Source organism: Amblyraja radiata, chromosome 25 (assembly GCF_010909765.2).
Source record: "Amblyraja radiata isolate CabotCenter1 chromosome 25, sAmbRad1.1.pri, whole genome shotgun sequence".
In the NCBI taxonomy this organism is placed as follows: domain Eukaryota; kingdom Metazoa; phylum Chordata; class Chondrichthyes; order Rajiformes; family Rajidae; genus Amblyraja; species Amblyraja radiata.
Genome location: NC_045980.1, coordinates 11,032,220 through 11,048,899, shown reverse-complemented (window position 1 = coordinate 11,048,899; position 16,680 = coordinate 11,032,220). Strand labels below are relative to the sequence as shown.

The window sequence follows — 16,680 nt, the reverse complement described above, 5'->3', positions numbered from 1 at the left end:
TTGTATTTTCTGATAAAAGATCATTGATCTGAAATTAACTCTGCTCTCTCCATGGATGCTGCCTGATGTTTTCTGTCTTTTTGTTTTGTGCTAAAATGGTCCTGACTTGACATTGATAATGTTTTTGTAACTAAGTAAATATGGCATATCTAGGACCGCTGCAGAAAGCAATACAAGAGAAGGAAAGCTCTCCAAAGTAACTAATTCTGCAAATTTCCAAGTTTAGATGAGAAGTAAATGAAAGGGTACGGAGCCTGAGAGTCTAACACCCACCAGGATGGTCAGCATCTGTAGTGGAGTTAATGGAGTTAACTGAGGTCAATGAGCTTTCAGATGTAAGGTAATTGACCTGAAACTTTAACTTTGTTTCTCTGCTCACTGTGGCTGTCCGAGCTGCTGGATATTTCCACCATTTTCTATTCTAATTTCAGATTACCAGCATCCACAGTATTTATTTGAATGTGTGAAGAGAGCAGTAGCAATGCTGAACTAAAATATACTAATTCAGCAAAACTAGAGATCTGCAAAATCACACCATTGCAGATAACATTGCTGTTTCTGCTTTGCTAATCACTGTTCTGATATTATCTGTGCAATTAGGTCAATAATTCAGCTGCTGATTGCCCAATCGCACTTTCTTGCTTTGGTTACCAACACCGTACTGTCAGATAATCAGATGACCAATTTATCTCATTATTACATGTTATTTTTTCTGTTTTGTTTATGTTACTCCTCCATGTTCATGCAATGCAAATACAGTTGAAATGCATTTCATTGTTGAAAAATGGGATGCAGTGCCTTCTAAATATATGCTGGGACATAAGCAACAGTAACACTATAATGCTGGAACACTGTATTCTACACACTGGTATTTTTCTCATTGTACTAACTGTTGTGTTTGTAAATCGCTTGAATGGCTCGTGTATACAGTGCCCTCCATAATGTTTGGGACAAAGACCCATTTATTTATTTGCCTCTGTACTGCTCAATTTTGAGATGTAATAGAAAAAAATACATGTGGTTAAAGTGCACATTGTCAGATTTTAATAAAGGCCATTTTTATACATTTTGGTTTCACCATGTAGAAATTCCAGCAGTGTTTATACACAGTCCCCCCATTTCTGGGCACCATAATGTTTTTTATTCATTTCAGCCAATTTGTTAATGAGTTCCTATTCTTACCGATGAAAGCTTTTTATTGATCAGCAAAGTCAATATCTATTGATGTTAACCAGTGGAAGTTGAATTCTGCAAAGCATTTGCAATGTAATACCTTTTTGAAAGCCCTGTAGTCACACGTTTGACATTACATTATCACATACACGTATCACTGGTAACCTTCAATATGATGCTCTTTATCCCTTCATGGTTGAACTTCCAACACGTGCTATTCACATCTGCCAATTCGAGTACATTTCTCTTATCCCAATTCTCATTAATTTGTCCTTAACTGTATAAATTCGTGCTTTAACAGTCAATGGGGAAACTATCAAATGACTTCTAGAAATCCACAAAAATAAGAGCTACAATTATTCGGTAATGTTGTCAAAGAATCAGTGAATTACAATGCAAGTAGCTGCTTGGCAAGGTGATCAGCAGGTTTATGTTTGATCTCCCAATGTCACTGTGGCTGTCATGAATAATTAATGTAGTCCAAGCAAATCAACAAGATTCCCCTGGAAGTTGTGTCTGCAGCTCCAGTTTGTAGAAAAGCATGAGGCATAAAGGCAATTAGTGCACCTTCTGTTATACAAACCTTTTCTGAAGGAAATCAGGCATTTGAAAAGTGGACCAGAGAATGGTACTTCGGGAGCACAGAGGGGTAGGGAATCTGAATAGAATAGAATAGAATATGTTTATTGTCATTGCACAAAACTGAGCAACGAAATTCCATTTGCTTCTCCTCCGTTAAAAAGAAATACAACACAACAACCAATACACATATGTACAGTTAATAGTAAAATAATAGATACATTTTTTTAAAAGTTTAAAAGAATTTAGCGGTATTCCTCGAAGTTACTTCTTGCTTCCCAGTGTTCACTATTGGAGTTAAGCTCTTTTACCGCACATGGGTAGAAACTATTTTTTAGTCTACCGGTGCGAGCCTGCAGAGACCTGAGTCGCCTCCCCGAGGGTAGCAGAGTAAAAAGGTGGTTGGCAGGGTGGGATGTGTCCTTCTTGATATTTATGGCCCTGCGCAAGCATCGGGCCTTGTATATGTCATCCAAGGAGGGCAGGTTAGCGTTTGTAATGCGCTGCGCAGTTTTTATAATTCCCTGCAGCGCCCTCCTCTCAGCCACAGTACAGCTGGCAAACCACACCAGGATTCCGTAGGTGAGGATACTTTCCACGGCGCATCGATAGAAGGACAGCAGCAGCGGCTGTGAGACGTTAGCTCTCCGTAGAGACTTCAGGAAATACAGCCGCTGATGAGACTTCTTCAAGAGAGTGACGGTGTTCATTTGCCATTTGAGCTCCTGGGAGATGTTTATTCCCAGGAACCTAAAGTCGTTGACTCTCTCCACCATGTCTCCTTTGATGTATAAGGGAGCAGGTTCCTCTCTCCTCTTCCTCCTGAAGTCAACGACAAGTTCTTTTGTCTTTGATGGGTTTAGTACCAGGTTGTTTTTGGTACACCAGACGGTCAGTTTTTGGACTTCATCCCTGTAGGCAGACTCGTCATCGTTGTTTATCAGTCCCACCACAGTCGTGTCGTCCGCAATCTGCTGCTCTTTCTTTACTTTAGAGATTCCCGCATGGAAAGAGGCCCTTTGGCCCACCGAGTCTATGCCGTCTAGTGATCACCCCGTACAGTAGCAGTATCCTACACACTATGGACAATTTACATATACTACCGAAGCCAATTAACCTACAAACTTGCATTGTCTTTGGAGTGTGAGAAGACACCGGAGCACCTGGAGTAAACCCACGTGGTCATACGAAGAACGTACAAACTCCGTACAGACAGTACCTGTAGTCAGAATCAAATCTGCTGCTGTGAGGCAGCAAGTCTACCACTGCTCCACCGTGCCACCTGCCTCTCCACGGATGTCATCCTACCGGATAAAGCAGAAATAATGGAATATGATCTATTGGAATGGAAAGTGAGGTGAACGGATGAACAAATAAATGCAAAAATTGGTTCCGAAATAATGAGGGAGCTGTCAAGCATGGTGCGAGGGAAAGGGAACCCTTTTTAGAAGTGTCATTTAGCAGAGTATCATTGCAAGAGCAGGAGAATGAGATTGATTTCTAGAATCGGATTGGAAAGATGACAAGATTTTTAATAGCCAGCAATTTCTCGGTTGCAAAACATGAAGTGCTGGAGTAATGAGTGGGCCAGGCATTGTCTGTGGCGGAAATGGACAGACTTTGGATCGGGACCCATCTTCAGACTCTTCATACCTACCACTTGTCCATGATCCAATGGTGGAATACCATCTCCCAGATCATTACCGATCTCATCTCCAGCCATCTCCCCTCCACAGCCTCCAACCTTACAATCCCTCAATCCTCTACTGCCCATTTCTATCTCCTTCTAAAGCTTCTGAAGAAGAGTCTCGATCTGAAAGGTTGTCTGTACATTTTATCCATTGATGCCTGGCCCGCTGAATTACTCCAACACTTTTTTGTTTTGTTAGAGATTCAAGCATCTGCAGTTCCTTACCACTTCAATTTCTCTGTTATCCTGGTTATGGTTCTGGTGTTGACATTTAATGTTCCATTTATTGCTCCTTGTCACATTTCTACCTTGTATCACCACCCATTCCATGCTGCCTTCTTCACTTTGTTTCCTCCCATTCTGAACTGTATTACTTTTCTACCTTCTTTCGGTTTGGGAAAAGCTTGATAGGTGCTGTTTTTCAACAATTTATGGTTTCATGTTAATTTCTTATGTCTTTATTATTTAACTTGGTTCTGATGGTGAAGTGCCCCTCATGGTCTGAGTATAACATGATGACTATGATAGCCATTAGGCTATTAAACACTACAACCACAAATAAGCTCTGAACTACATGACTATTATTGTTATTGTTGCACTATTATTGTTAGTGTTGTTTTTTATGTGTACGTATATGTGCATGTATATGGGTGTTTCCGTAAATAAGGGTACCAATCCGTGACATAGGTGGCCAAATTTGAATTTTTTTAAATCGTAATGAAATACCACAGCATTAAAAATGGGCCTTCTGAGCTAATTTGTGATCAAAATCGACCAAATGTTAATACTTACAAAATTTGAAGAAAAAAAAGAAAACTTTTTTATTTATAAGACATATACTGATCTCTAAGCTCGCTTACAAGATGTTGGCACGTAACCCTCCACGAGGCCCGTAGTTCACGTCAGGGTCATTATAATTGCGTTATTTGCGTTATAATTGCGTGAACAACCTGCAAAAACAGGACGTTGAATGGCACTGGTCCAAAGAGTGTGACCATGCATTCACCAGGTTGAAGGAGATGCTCGCCCAGAAGACGCGTTTGGTCCACTATGACCCATCGAAGCCGATCTCGCTGGTCGCCAATGCATCGCCGTATGGTCTTGGAGCTGTAATCTTACAAACGGCGCCGAACGGCAAAGAAGAACCAATCGCATTCGCATCCAAAACGCTGACGACCGCCGAGAAAAACTACAGTCAAGTGGAGAAAGAACAGCACACAGATAAAGCAAATACTGATATCTCTTCAAAAGAGAACTCTGAGGAAAACTCTGTTAATTCTGAGCCTTTAGCAAGAGTTGTGAAACGCAAAAAAGGCTGGGGAAAAAGTGTGAAGTGAGGTCCAAAGATCTTTGGTGAGGTCCAGCCAAATGGAGACGTTCAGCCTGGAAAGGGGGAATGTGATGGGAATGTAATGTTTGGTGGACTGTGTGGGGTGGGAGGACCAATTGCTCCTCCTGTGCAGCAGGTGGCACTGCACAGGACAATGGGAGATGTTTTGTTTATACTGACCAAAGATTTGATACTGACTAGTGTGTGCGTGCGTGCGTGTGTGTGTGTGGTCTTGCTCCCAGTATTGAGGAAAGCATTAAAGACTTCTGTTGTCAATTCAAGACTCTCAAGTTTAGTGCACACGTAGAAAACAAAGACGAAAGTTATGTAAAAAACTTTCCTATTTGACAAACTGGAAAGCTTGCACTGGCGGAAATGCCAACACCTCACCTTAGCTGCCTCATGAAAATGTTTAACCATTAAATGTTTTCTTTTTAATTCTTTTAAATTCTTTCCAAAATATTGTCAGCAACATCTGACCTAAATGCATTTACAATTAAAATGAACAGTCTGGGTGAACATAATATTCTGTAATTGCATTTGGCAGATGGATAACGAAGCAAAATCGTGAATCTAATCATGTAGCCACTGTTTATAATTGGCTGACTAATTTGTTTTACACTGATCTTTAACTGTAATGTATGTAGAGCACTATAAAAGATAGGGTGCCTTGATGAGCTGATGTATTCGAGTATTAACGCAAACATTCGAGTTCAAATTCTAGATATGTGCCGCCACCTCGGCCTCGGTGGCGGCACAGCGCTGGAGCGCTATCGTGGAGCGGAGCGGGCGATGCCTTGCCTGGGTCACCGCGCTGGAGCTCCGGTGAGCTGAGACCGCCGAGTTCAACACCTCCGGGCTGCGGGTCTGCGGAGCGGTGCGGGCGGCGCCGATTTCATCATCGGGAGCCTGGGAGCTCCAAACCGGCGCGGCCTTGTCGGCTTCGGAAGCCGCGGTCCCCAGCTAGGAAGCGGCCATTCCAGGTGGCCCAGCCGCTGAGAGGACTCTCCCGACGCCGGGGCAAGACCACCCGGTGAGAACGGCCAGGAACATCGGGCCTCCGTAGAGGCAACTGCGGTGGCCTCAATAGGCCTGACTTTGGGTGAACTTGGGGTTGGGGACTGGACATTGTGCCTTCCCACACAGTGGTATCCATTGTGGGGGGATGATTTTTTGTCTGTACGTAATCCTGTTAGTCTTTGTCCAAGATGGCTGCCGTGAAGAGAGAGTGGACGCTGGCGCGCTTTAGCTGCCGCTGCTCTCTCTTCACATTGTGTTTTTGATTTTTTGTTTTTGGACTGAATTCTGTTTTCAATTTGTGTTTCTGTGATGTCTTTATTATTTATTTTATTCTGATTATATGTTTTTTATTCCTGTTAATCTCTGTAAGGTGTCCTTGAGATGTCTGAAAGGCTCCCAAAAATAAAATGTATTATTATATGCTTTAATCTTCACTTTTGTTACAGAATTCAGTGGAATAATTTTTTTTAAACTTATATTTTGACGATATCCTATACTGTTTGGTGCATTAATCTTAATGTATCGATTAAGTAGAAAACCTTCTAACCAGGCATGTTATAGTAATCAGGATTCAACGTTGAATTAAACTATTTTAGATAACCAGCTTTTTCAGTTTGTCAGAACTGATCTATTCTAATGAAAGGTCATTAACTTACTATGTTAAACCAGTTTTTCTCGTTCCACGTATCCTTCTGAATATTTCCTGAATTCTTTACTTTCTAGCTGAATTTCCAACATCTAATTTGTATCCCACAGTTTAAGCACAGTTTCCCCCTCCTCTGTCCTCATTCACCCCCTTCACACTGATCAATTACAAAAGTAAGCGTTCATCACCCTTTCTCAGCAGTTTCTACCACCTTTTGTCACCTAGTATCCTCTCCATGACAGACAGACAGAGTTCCACAGGGGTCGGTGCTTGGGCCTTTACTCTTCACGTTGTATATTAATGATGTGGATGAGGGGATTGAAGGCTTTGTGGCCAAGTTTGCAGATGATTCGAAAAAAGGTGGAGGAGCAGGTAGTGTAGAGAAAACAGGGAACACTAGGAAACTTCGACAGGTTGGTAGAGTGTGCAGAGAAGTCGCAGATGGAATATAGTGTAGCAAAGTATGGAGTCATGCATTTTGGTAGTAGGAATAAAGATGTAGACTGTTTACTAAATGGGGAGAGAATCCAGAAATTGGAGGCGCAAAGGGACTTGGGAGTGCTGGTGTAGGTTTCCCAAAAAGTTAATTTTCAAATTAAGTCAAATCGGTAGTAAGGAAGGCAAATGCAATGCTAGCATTTATTTCGAGAAGGCTAGAATACAAAAACAGGGATGTAATGCTGAGGCTCTATAAGGCACTGGTCAGGCGCATTTGGAGTATTGTGAGCAATTTTGGGCACCATATCTGAGGAAGGATGTTCTGGCTCTGGAGAGGGTCCAGAGGAGGTTTACATGAATGATTCCAGGGTTAACATATGATGAACATTTGAAGGCACTGGGCCTTTACTCGCTGGAGTTTAGAAGCATGAGGGGGGGGGACCTCATTGAAACCTACCGAATATTGAAAGGCTTGGATAGAGTTGATGTGGAGAGGATGTTTCCGCTAGTGGGAGGGGTCCAGGATGAGAGGTCATAGCCTCAGAATTAAAGGATGTATCTTTAGGAAAGAAATTAGGAAGAATTTCTTTAGCCAGAGGGTTGTGAATCTGCGGAATTATTTTACCGCAGAGTCTGTGGAGGCCAAGTCAATGGATATTTTTAAGGCAGAAATGGATAGATTCTTGATTAGTACAGGTGTCAGGGGTTATGGGGAGAAGGCAGGAGAATGGGGTTAGGAGGGAGAGATAGATCAGCTATGACTGAATGGTGCAGTAGACTTGATGGGCCGAATGGACTAATTCTGCACCTATCGCTTATGACCTCATGATTCTCTTTGTTCTTGCCTCCACCATTCCTCTCTCCCTTCTCTGCAACTTAAAACATCTTCAATTTCTAACCACCCTGAATTTCAAAGGCCACCCTGAAACATGAATTCTATATTTTTCTCCACAGCTATGCCTGACTTGCTGAATTTTTGCAACATTCTGGGGTTTTTTTCCTTCAAGGTTTTTGCTTTTCAGAAAATCGGTTGGTTTTGGAGATGTGGGCAAACTAAGGTGTTTTGCCTTTGTGTATACTAGTTAAGTTAAAAATGAAAGTTGTGTTCAAGTTGTGTGCTTGGAGATTATAGCCTAAGAGAGACCAAGAATGTAAGACAGTTTGTTGAAATGAATATCTGCTTTAAATTGATCAGATACGATTGGCATTACTGCAGCTGAAAGGAATGGATGACGGCTATAATAAGCATATTTTGTTTCCTACTGGAAAATTCAGCATTCGATCTGACGGATTAATGTAAGTAATTCATCCTTTAATGGAATATACTTTGCAGCCCAAAAGACGTATCTTGATTTCTTCCTTTCTCCGACGACTAAATAAATTGATCCTGCTTATGATGATACTTGTGTTTCCGATTTTTCAGCATCATCAGATTTCAAGAGTAGGGCTCTAGGTTTTTGTTCTTTCAAGGTTTATAGATCTAAGGTGTGCAAATAGGGTTGGGACACAGATTCAGATTAGTTTCAGATTAATTTATTCCTTGTTCATATGAAGCTCATTGAGTGAAGAGTGAACGTGGTAATAAATGTAACAATAAATACAGCAACTATTGCAAAATCAGCAGAATGGTGCAAATGTTGTAGTGCAATTTGAAGTAGAGCAAATAAGTGGAATAATAAAATGAGGTAGAGTTATGTGGCAGCACCTCTGGTAGGGGGTGTGAAAGAAATGACTGGTTCAGCATTGATAGCAGTGGGGACGAAGCTGTTCATAAGACTGGATGTCTGGGCTTTCAAGCTGCTGTACCTTCTAGAAAGTAGAAGATAGAAAAGGGAATGGCCAGGGTGGCAGACATCTTTCACGATGCTTCCAGCCTTCCTGATGCAACTGTGAAGTCGATGAGGTTGTGATGGACTGGGCTGTGTTCATCGTTCTCTGCAGGTTCATGGCGGTCAAGAACAGAGCAATTGCCACACCAGACTGAGATGCATCCTCTACTCCCAATCCCTCTGTCTACGCCGCATCTGCGCCCAAGATGAGGTGTTCCATACCAGGACATCCGAGATATCCTCATTCTTTTGGGAACGGGGGTTTCCCTCTCCCATCAAAGATGAGGCCCTCATTCGTGTCTCCTCGATACCCTGCAGTTCCACCCTTGCTCCCCCTCCCCCTAGTCGCAACAGAAACAGAGTCCCCCTAGTCCTTACCTTACACCCCATCAGCCGTTGAATGCAACACATAATCCTCCAACATTTTCACCACCTCCAACAGGATCCCAACACCAGTCACATCTTCTCATCTACACCTCTTTCCGCCTTCCGCAGAGACCATTCCCTCTGCAACTCCCTGGTTAACTCCCCACTTCCCACCCAAACCACCCCCTCCCCAGAACCTGATTTCCCGGTTGCTAAACACGTTAATTCTCCTTCCCATTCCCACACTGACCTTTCTGTCCTAGGTCTCCTCCATTGTCAGAGTGAGGCTAAACGCAAATTGGAGGAACAGCATCTCATATTTTGCTTGGGCAGCTTACAACCCAGTGGTTTGAAAATTGATTTCTCTAAGTTCAAGTAACCCCGACATTTCCTCTCTATCCTTCCCCCGCCCAAGTCACACCAGCTTCTTGTTTTCACCCAATAAACAACTAACAATGGCCTGTCTCCTTTATCATCGGTACTTTTTTGCATATCTTTCATTCACTGTTCTTTATCTCTCTACATCATCATCTCTATCTCTCGTTTCACTTTCCTGTGACTTTCATGCCGAAGAAGGGTCTCGACCTGAAATGTCACCCATCCCTTCTCTCCAGAGATGCTGTCAGTCCCGCTGAGTTACTCCAGCTTCGATATGATAGAATTTTACTTAGATCCTTCTATGATGCATTTCTTTATTTAGTTCCTCTGCTCTGCAGCTTTTTATTCTTAACCAAAACGTTCTTACAGAAGCGAGTGAGGGTAGTCCATGACACTGCAGAATATCACTACCTGTCCTCCCTCTGTCATATATTTTTCTACTTCATTATTTTTGCAGTCTCTTACAGATGACTGGTGACTTGGAAGATCTAGAAAATGTATTTAATAAATCGGACAGTTCAAAGATGTTTGGTTCTGGGTCTTGCTCTGCGCTCATCAAACTAATGCCAGACAATAAGGAACTGCTTATTTCGCATGATACCTGGAGTAATTATCAGACAATGCTCAGAATTATCAAGAAATACAGGATGCCTTTTAAGACCTTCCCAGCAGGTATAAATGTTTATGTGACTGTTCAAAAAGTAACTCGGCAGTTTTAACAATGTGAAGCCTCACTAAAGTGTAAAAGTTTTTTTTTGTTTTAAACATGACCAATAGAGCATAAGTTATGAATGTTCCATTTTTGTGTTTTAATTTGTATAGGTGTGCACTGAAAAGTACAACAGTTATTCTAGTTATCAAAGCATAAAAGAGCTGAAGATCAGCATCATTTGGCTGTCTCGACTCCACAGTAAAATCTTGCAAAGCTGAACATTGTGGTGTGCATGTATGGGAGAACATAGCTCACACACCAGGCCTCAGTAACAGGTCCCAGCAGTTTTTCAGCATATGCCTGCCGTATTTGGGATCTTTTCAATATAGCCCTCCATCATTGGTCAAAGTCCTTCTTTGTACGCAGGTTATCAGAATGTGGGCAATATTAATCAAGGTTTAATTGACCACTTAATCTCAATAAATAAATTTGTTGTGAATGAACAATGTGCTAATGGTTGCTAAATGTGAGGCACTTATTCCAGATATTCCTGGATGATTTTTTTTTTTAATTTAGTTACATTCTGTGATTAAAGCAATTCATTGCAAATAGAGAAACTAAACATAAATTTTAAAAAATTTTTTAGTATATTTTCTTTGATGAATGCACTGGGGTTATCAGGATGGATGATCAGCCATGATCATATTGAATGGCGGTGCAGGCTCGAATGGCCTACTCCTGCACCTATTTTCTATGTTTCTATGATTTCTTTGTAGAATGAATGGGATTAGATCCACAAGGTTCTGGAAATTGAATGCTGCAGCAAGATCATTAAGATTTACTCGCAATACGCTTGCTTTTATTTTGCACAGGTGATGTAATACCAGGTGAGGTGCAGGCCTTTTCATCATATCCAGGGACTATCTTTTCTGGTGACGATTTTTACATCTTGAGCAGTGGATTGGTGAGCAATTTCTGGATGTACTTTTTAATCCTTCTCAGCTTTCCTAAATGAACAAATATGTGCTTATCAATCAGAGCATCAATTCTGATGCACACAATGACTTAGGAGACATATAAACTGACCACATATGGACATAAATTAGAGATTGAACATTTTTGATTTCCTCATTTGTCGGGTGGGAAATATCACTGGTACGGCGAATACGAACAACTCATCCTTAACTGCCCTTGAAGGTGGTAGCAACATTTCCAGGTGCTAATCCTCTGTCTGTACAGCGAAGGTACAATATGATACAATATAATTTTATTTATCCCAGGAGGAAAATTGGTCTGTCAACAGTCATAAAACACAATAAGATAGACAAAGCATGAAATTAGAATGATGAGTGGAAAGTCCAGGATTGGGGATGTGCCGAGATTGGGGTGGGGGAGGAGGGAGTGGAGTCTGCCACACGATAGAAGGAGGAGGAGATGTACAGTTTGACAGCCACAGTGAAAAAGGATCTGTAGCGTTCTGTGTTGCATCTTGGTGGAACCAGTCTGTTGCTGAAGGACCAGTGTGTCATGGAGGGGGTGAGCTGTATTGCTCCATGGCACCATGGAGGGGGTACCCCTTTATAACTGATTTTTCCCAGCAATGGAAGCAGAATGGCAATATTTTTCCAAGTCATGCAGTTGCACATCATGGAGGGGAAATTGTATGTGATGGTATTAAATCCTCCAAGCCTACGGAAGGTATTCTTTTGAACTCCTGACCTAAGACCTATAGATGGTGAAAACGATTTGAGTAGTTGGGTTGTGAACCACTCATTGCTGAACTATAAGGCTTTGACTGCATTTCAAGCTATAGTACTTAATGGCTAGTTCAGATAAGTTTCTAAATAGTAACTTTTCCTCGCCCAAAAATCCGTTTGCAATTTATAAATGAGAATGGGTGATGACAACGCTGATGGAATATGAAAATAGGAAATTGGCTCAGTAGATAATGTGTTATTGGTTGTAGAAATTGGTATTTGGTTTAAATCAAAAACCTCTAAGTTTACTACAGTTAGAATTTCTGAAACAATATAATTCAGTTCAAATGTGCTGGAATTGAACTGCAGATGCTGGTTTAAACTGAGGATTGACACAAAATGCTAGAGTAACTCAGCGGGACAGGCAGCAACTCTGGACAGAAGGAATGGGTGACGTTTCGGGTCAAGACCCTTTTTCAGTCTGAAGAAGGATCTCGACCCGAAAAGTCACCCATTCCTTCTCTCCAGAGATGCTGCCTGTTCTGCTGAGTTACTCTAGCTTTTTGTGTCTAATAGTTCAAAAATAGACATCAAATGCTGGAGTAACTCAGTGGGTCAGCCAGCATCTCTGGAGAAAAGGAATGGATGACGTTTCAGGTCGAGACCCTTCTTCAGACTGTCAGGGGAGAGGGAGGTATGAAAAGGTTCAGAACAAATCAGAGCCAGCACCGATGACCATGGAAAGGAGGAGCCCACAATGGTGCATTGTTGGCTATGGAAAAGGTGATCACGAAAGGGTATATGGACGCAAACAATGTTTGAAAATTAGTTCAACATTGGGAAGAATATATGGATGGGGAAAGAATTCTCGTGTCTCTGAGTAATAAGGGAAATAAATAATACGCCAATGAAAGAAGAAAAAATGACATGATTACTTCAACACGTAATTTTAATTTTTAACAAGTACAGAAAGTTGAACTGATGCATTATTAATATTTAATTAATATTGATCTCTTTTTTGAAAGGTTACTATAGAAACCACAATAGGTAATAATAATGCACATTTGTGGAGTTTTGTGAAGCCTTATGGTTCTGTGATGGAGTGGTTAAGAAACATTGTGGCTAATAGGCTTGCAACAACTGGTGCGGAATGGGCTGCAACTTTTAAGAAGTTCAACAGTGGCACGTGAGTTCAGTTAATTTTAAAACCTATTTTAAATGGACCACACAGCTGTTAGTGAAGTGCAAGCCATTTTAAGAGTTGTTGGTTAAGATGCTGGTTTAAACCGAAGATAGACACTAAACAACTGGAGTAGCTCAAGCTGGAATAACTCAGCGGGTCAACAGCATCTCTGGAGAAACGGAATAGGTGACATTTCGGGTCGAGACTGAAGAACTATTCCTTTTTCTCCAGAGACGCTGTCTGACCCGCTGAGTTATTCCAGCTTTTTGTGTCCATCAGAAGTAAAAGTGATCTATATTACACAAAAGGAGACCATTCAGCTCATTAAATACCTGTTAGTGTTAATCTGGCATTTCTCCATAACTTAATTGTTTTTCCACCAAGTACCTAACAAATTTCTTTTGAATTCTCAATTTAATTCTCCGCCATTCTTTTTGGTACTGAGTTCAAAGTTAGAAAATTTGTTGCATCAGTGAATCTTGTGGAACACATTTTCTTTGAAGATAAATTCAATTGTAAGCAATGTAAATTCTTACCGTAAGCATCTGTCTGTGTGGAGTTTGTATGCTTCCTGTAACTGTGTGAGTTTCCTCCCACATCCAAAAACGTACAGATATGCAGGTTAATTTGCTTCTGTAAATTGCCCCAAGTGTGTAAGGAGTGGATGCGAAAGTGGGATAACATAGAACTAGTGTGAACAGGGTAATCGATGGTCAGAGAGAAGTTGGTGGGCCATAGAGCGCGTTTCCATGCTGTATCTTTCGATCAATCAATCCAGATGTAAGAATATAGATTGTAAACAAATTAGCCAAGCAAGACATGCAATGCCACCTGGGGACTTTTCACAGTGATTAACCTTTTTTTTTTCAAATTGTTTGTGTTAATTCTTCATTAATATTGAAAATATAGCAAATGTTTCCAGATTTTGCCTTGATTCATGCGTAAAAGGATCTGCGCAGTTGGAATGGCCCGACTAGATGACAATGCACTGCGTAGCAACATAACAAATAACTTCTCCCTGCAATGTTATTAGCGAAAATACATCTTAAATCAGTACCTGATTAGATTTGTGCCATATCTTACTAGATTCTGTGGTTTCTTGGGGGTTTGCATGCTTGAGTACCTATATATATAGTGATTCATGATCTGAAAATAGCTAGCGAACAGTTAACTTTTCATCACACTTTAAGATTTATATTTAAAGTCGGGCTAATTTCTAACATATTCTGCCACCCAATATCACTCTGCCACCGAAATACTTGAAACGTGTTCAAATTATATTTAGCCACTTGGTGGTATCACAACTGAAGTAATCAAAACATTATTTGCAATTCACAGAGAACTTTTTCATGTGCATCTTTTCCTTTTATAATGTTTGTACTTTAGAGATACAGAGTGGTAACAGGCCCTTCGGCCCATCAAGTCCGCGCTAATCAGCAATCACCCCATACACTAACACTATCCTACAAATTAGGGCAATTTTACCAAACCAATTCACCTTCAAACCTGTATATCTTTGGAGTGTGGGAGGAAACCGGAGCACCTGGGGAAAACCCACGCAGTCACAGGGAGAAGGTACAAATTCCATTCAGGGAGCACCCTCAGTCAGGATTGAACCCAGGTCTGGAGCTGTAAGGCAGCAACTCTGCTGCTAGGCCAATGTGCCACCCCTCATTCTGTTTCCCCATTATCAATATCAAGTCAGGTCGGGGGAAGTTCCCCCTCCCCGCCACGGGTACCATGTAATCCCGTGCTCCCTACTCCATGGTCGGATAGTCGGCGACTAAATCATCTCCCCCACCTGGTTTGCCAGGTGAGGGGGGGGGCTGTGGACCCCCAGCTGGACCAAAAACAAGACCTGTCAAAGGGCGGATGAGCTCCAAGCGAGCCAAAGGCCATCCACACTTCAGTAGAAGTTGCGATCACTCGTACACAGCATTGTAAGGCACCGTGCCCATTGATGTTTTCAATAATGATGATTATGATGATTATCATTGCTACTTATTTAACTCTGAAACATTTGATCACAACTCTGATGAGCAAATGAACAGCAGATGCCCATTTGGGAAACCAATCTGAATTGTTGCATAGATTAAGTGATGAGGCAGTGTAGCGTAGGTTCAAGAGATTGATCCCTGGGATGGCGGGACTGTCATACGAGGAAAGATTGAAAAGACTAGGCTTGTATTCACTGGAGTTTAGAAGGATGAGGGGGAATCTTATAGAAACATATAAAATTAAAAAAGGACTGGACAAGCTAGATGCAGGAAAAATGTTCCCAATGTGGGGCAAGTCCAGAACCAGGGGCCACAATTTTAGAATAAAGGTGAGGTCATTTAAGACTGAGGTGAGAAAAAACGTTTTCACCCAGAGAGTTGTGAATTTATGGAATTCCCTGCCACAGAGGGCAGTGGAGGCCAAGTCACTGGATGGATTTAAGAGAGAGTTAGATAGAGCTCTAGGGGCTAGTGGAGTTTAGGGATATAGGGAGAAGGCAGGCACGGGTTATTGATAGGGGATGATCAGCCATGATCACAATGAATGGCAGTTCTGGCTCAAAGGGCCGAATGGCCTCCTTCTGCATCAATTTTCTATGATCAAAACTTTTCAATGCCAAATTCATGCATGCCTTCCTGTCTAGACAGGCTTCCTGATGAGAATCAGCTCCGAGCCATTGAGAGCTGCAGGCCCTGGAACATATACTGTGTAACGTTTAAAGATCTCTTTTAATGCAGTAACATGTTTTTGGAGGATACGGTACGAGAGGAAAGAGGCAGGTGCCGCTTTCTTGTCCAAGTCATTGTCTCAAGCTGATCCAAGTATCTCAGCAAAATGTCAGGAATGTCATGAACTTCATTTTGGCCCTTTCAAAATAATGTGGTTCAATTAAATTCTTAGGTGAGGGTGGAGAGAAATTGCAGTAATTAAACCATTTAATATGATGTACAATGACATAAAACACTTATTGTTTGATGACATCATATTCCAAAAAGCTAATAAAGAACATTCTGTTCTTGTAAGCGGGTAGAAGATTCAAGCAAAGCACAGAAATTCTAGATTTGATAACTATTTCATAACTTATTTATAACTATTTATAACTTGGCACCTTACTGATTATATTTCCCCTGCTCCTTTGATATATGGTTATTATGCTTTAACATTCACGAAAATAGCTGTAATGAAATATTATATGTTTTTCTCCTTCACAGCTACAATAATCAGTGGATGATTGTGGACTATAATTTCTTTAAACCAGGCAAATTTAATATCGATAACAACCTGTTGACAGTTTTGGAACAAATACCGTAAGTATGAGTGTGATGTGCTTGATTTATTGGTTTATTTGGTTCTGCTGGGCTAACCTAGAAATGCCATCATGGACAAGGTGCTCCACAATTTGTCTTTACAATGTTTATTTCATGGAACATTTTGATTCTAGCCTGCTTAGTGAGAATGGGTAAACACTCTTGCTTTTATGTGTCGGAAAGAACTGCAGATGCTGGTTTAAATCGAGGGTAGACACAAAATGCTGGAGTAACTCAGCGGGACAGGCAGCATCTCAGGAGGACTCAAAATGCTGGAGTAACTCAGCAGGACAGGCAGCATCTCTGGAGGACTCAAAATGCTGGAGTAACTCAGCAGGACAGGCAGCATCTCAGGAGGACTCAAAATGCTGGAGTAACTCAGCAGGACAGGCAG

General features: G+C 41.4%; 1 protein-coding gene across 1 annotated transcript in view; it reads left to right on the top strand.

Moving 5' to 3' along the window:
* plbd2 (phospholipase B domain containing 2) overlaps positions 1-16,680 on the top strand; it is a 31,794-nt gene that overhangs the window by 6,297 nt on the left and 8,817 nt on the right. The window contains exons 4-8 of the mRNA XM_033043146.1: positions 8,072-8,172; positions 9,907-10,121; positions 10,974-11,065; positions 12,824-12,984; positions 16,191-16,286. Coding sequence (XP_032899037.1) covers positions 8,072-8,172; positions 9,907-10,121; positions 10,974-11,065; positions 12,824-12,984; positions 16,191-16,286 — 665 coding nt within the window. The remainder of the gene's footprint in view (positions 1-8,071; positions 8,173-9,906; positions 10,122-10,973; positions 11,066-12,823; positions 12,985-16,190; positions 16,287-16,680) is intronic.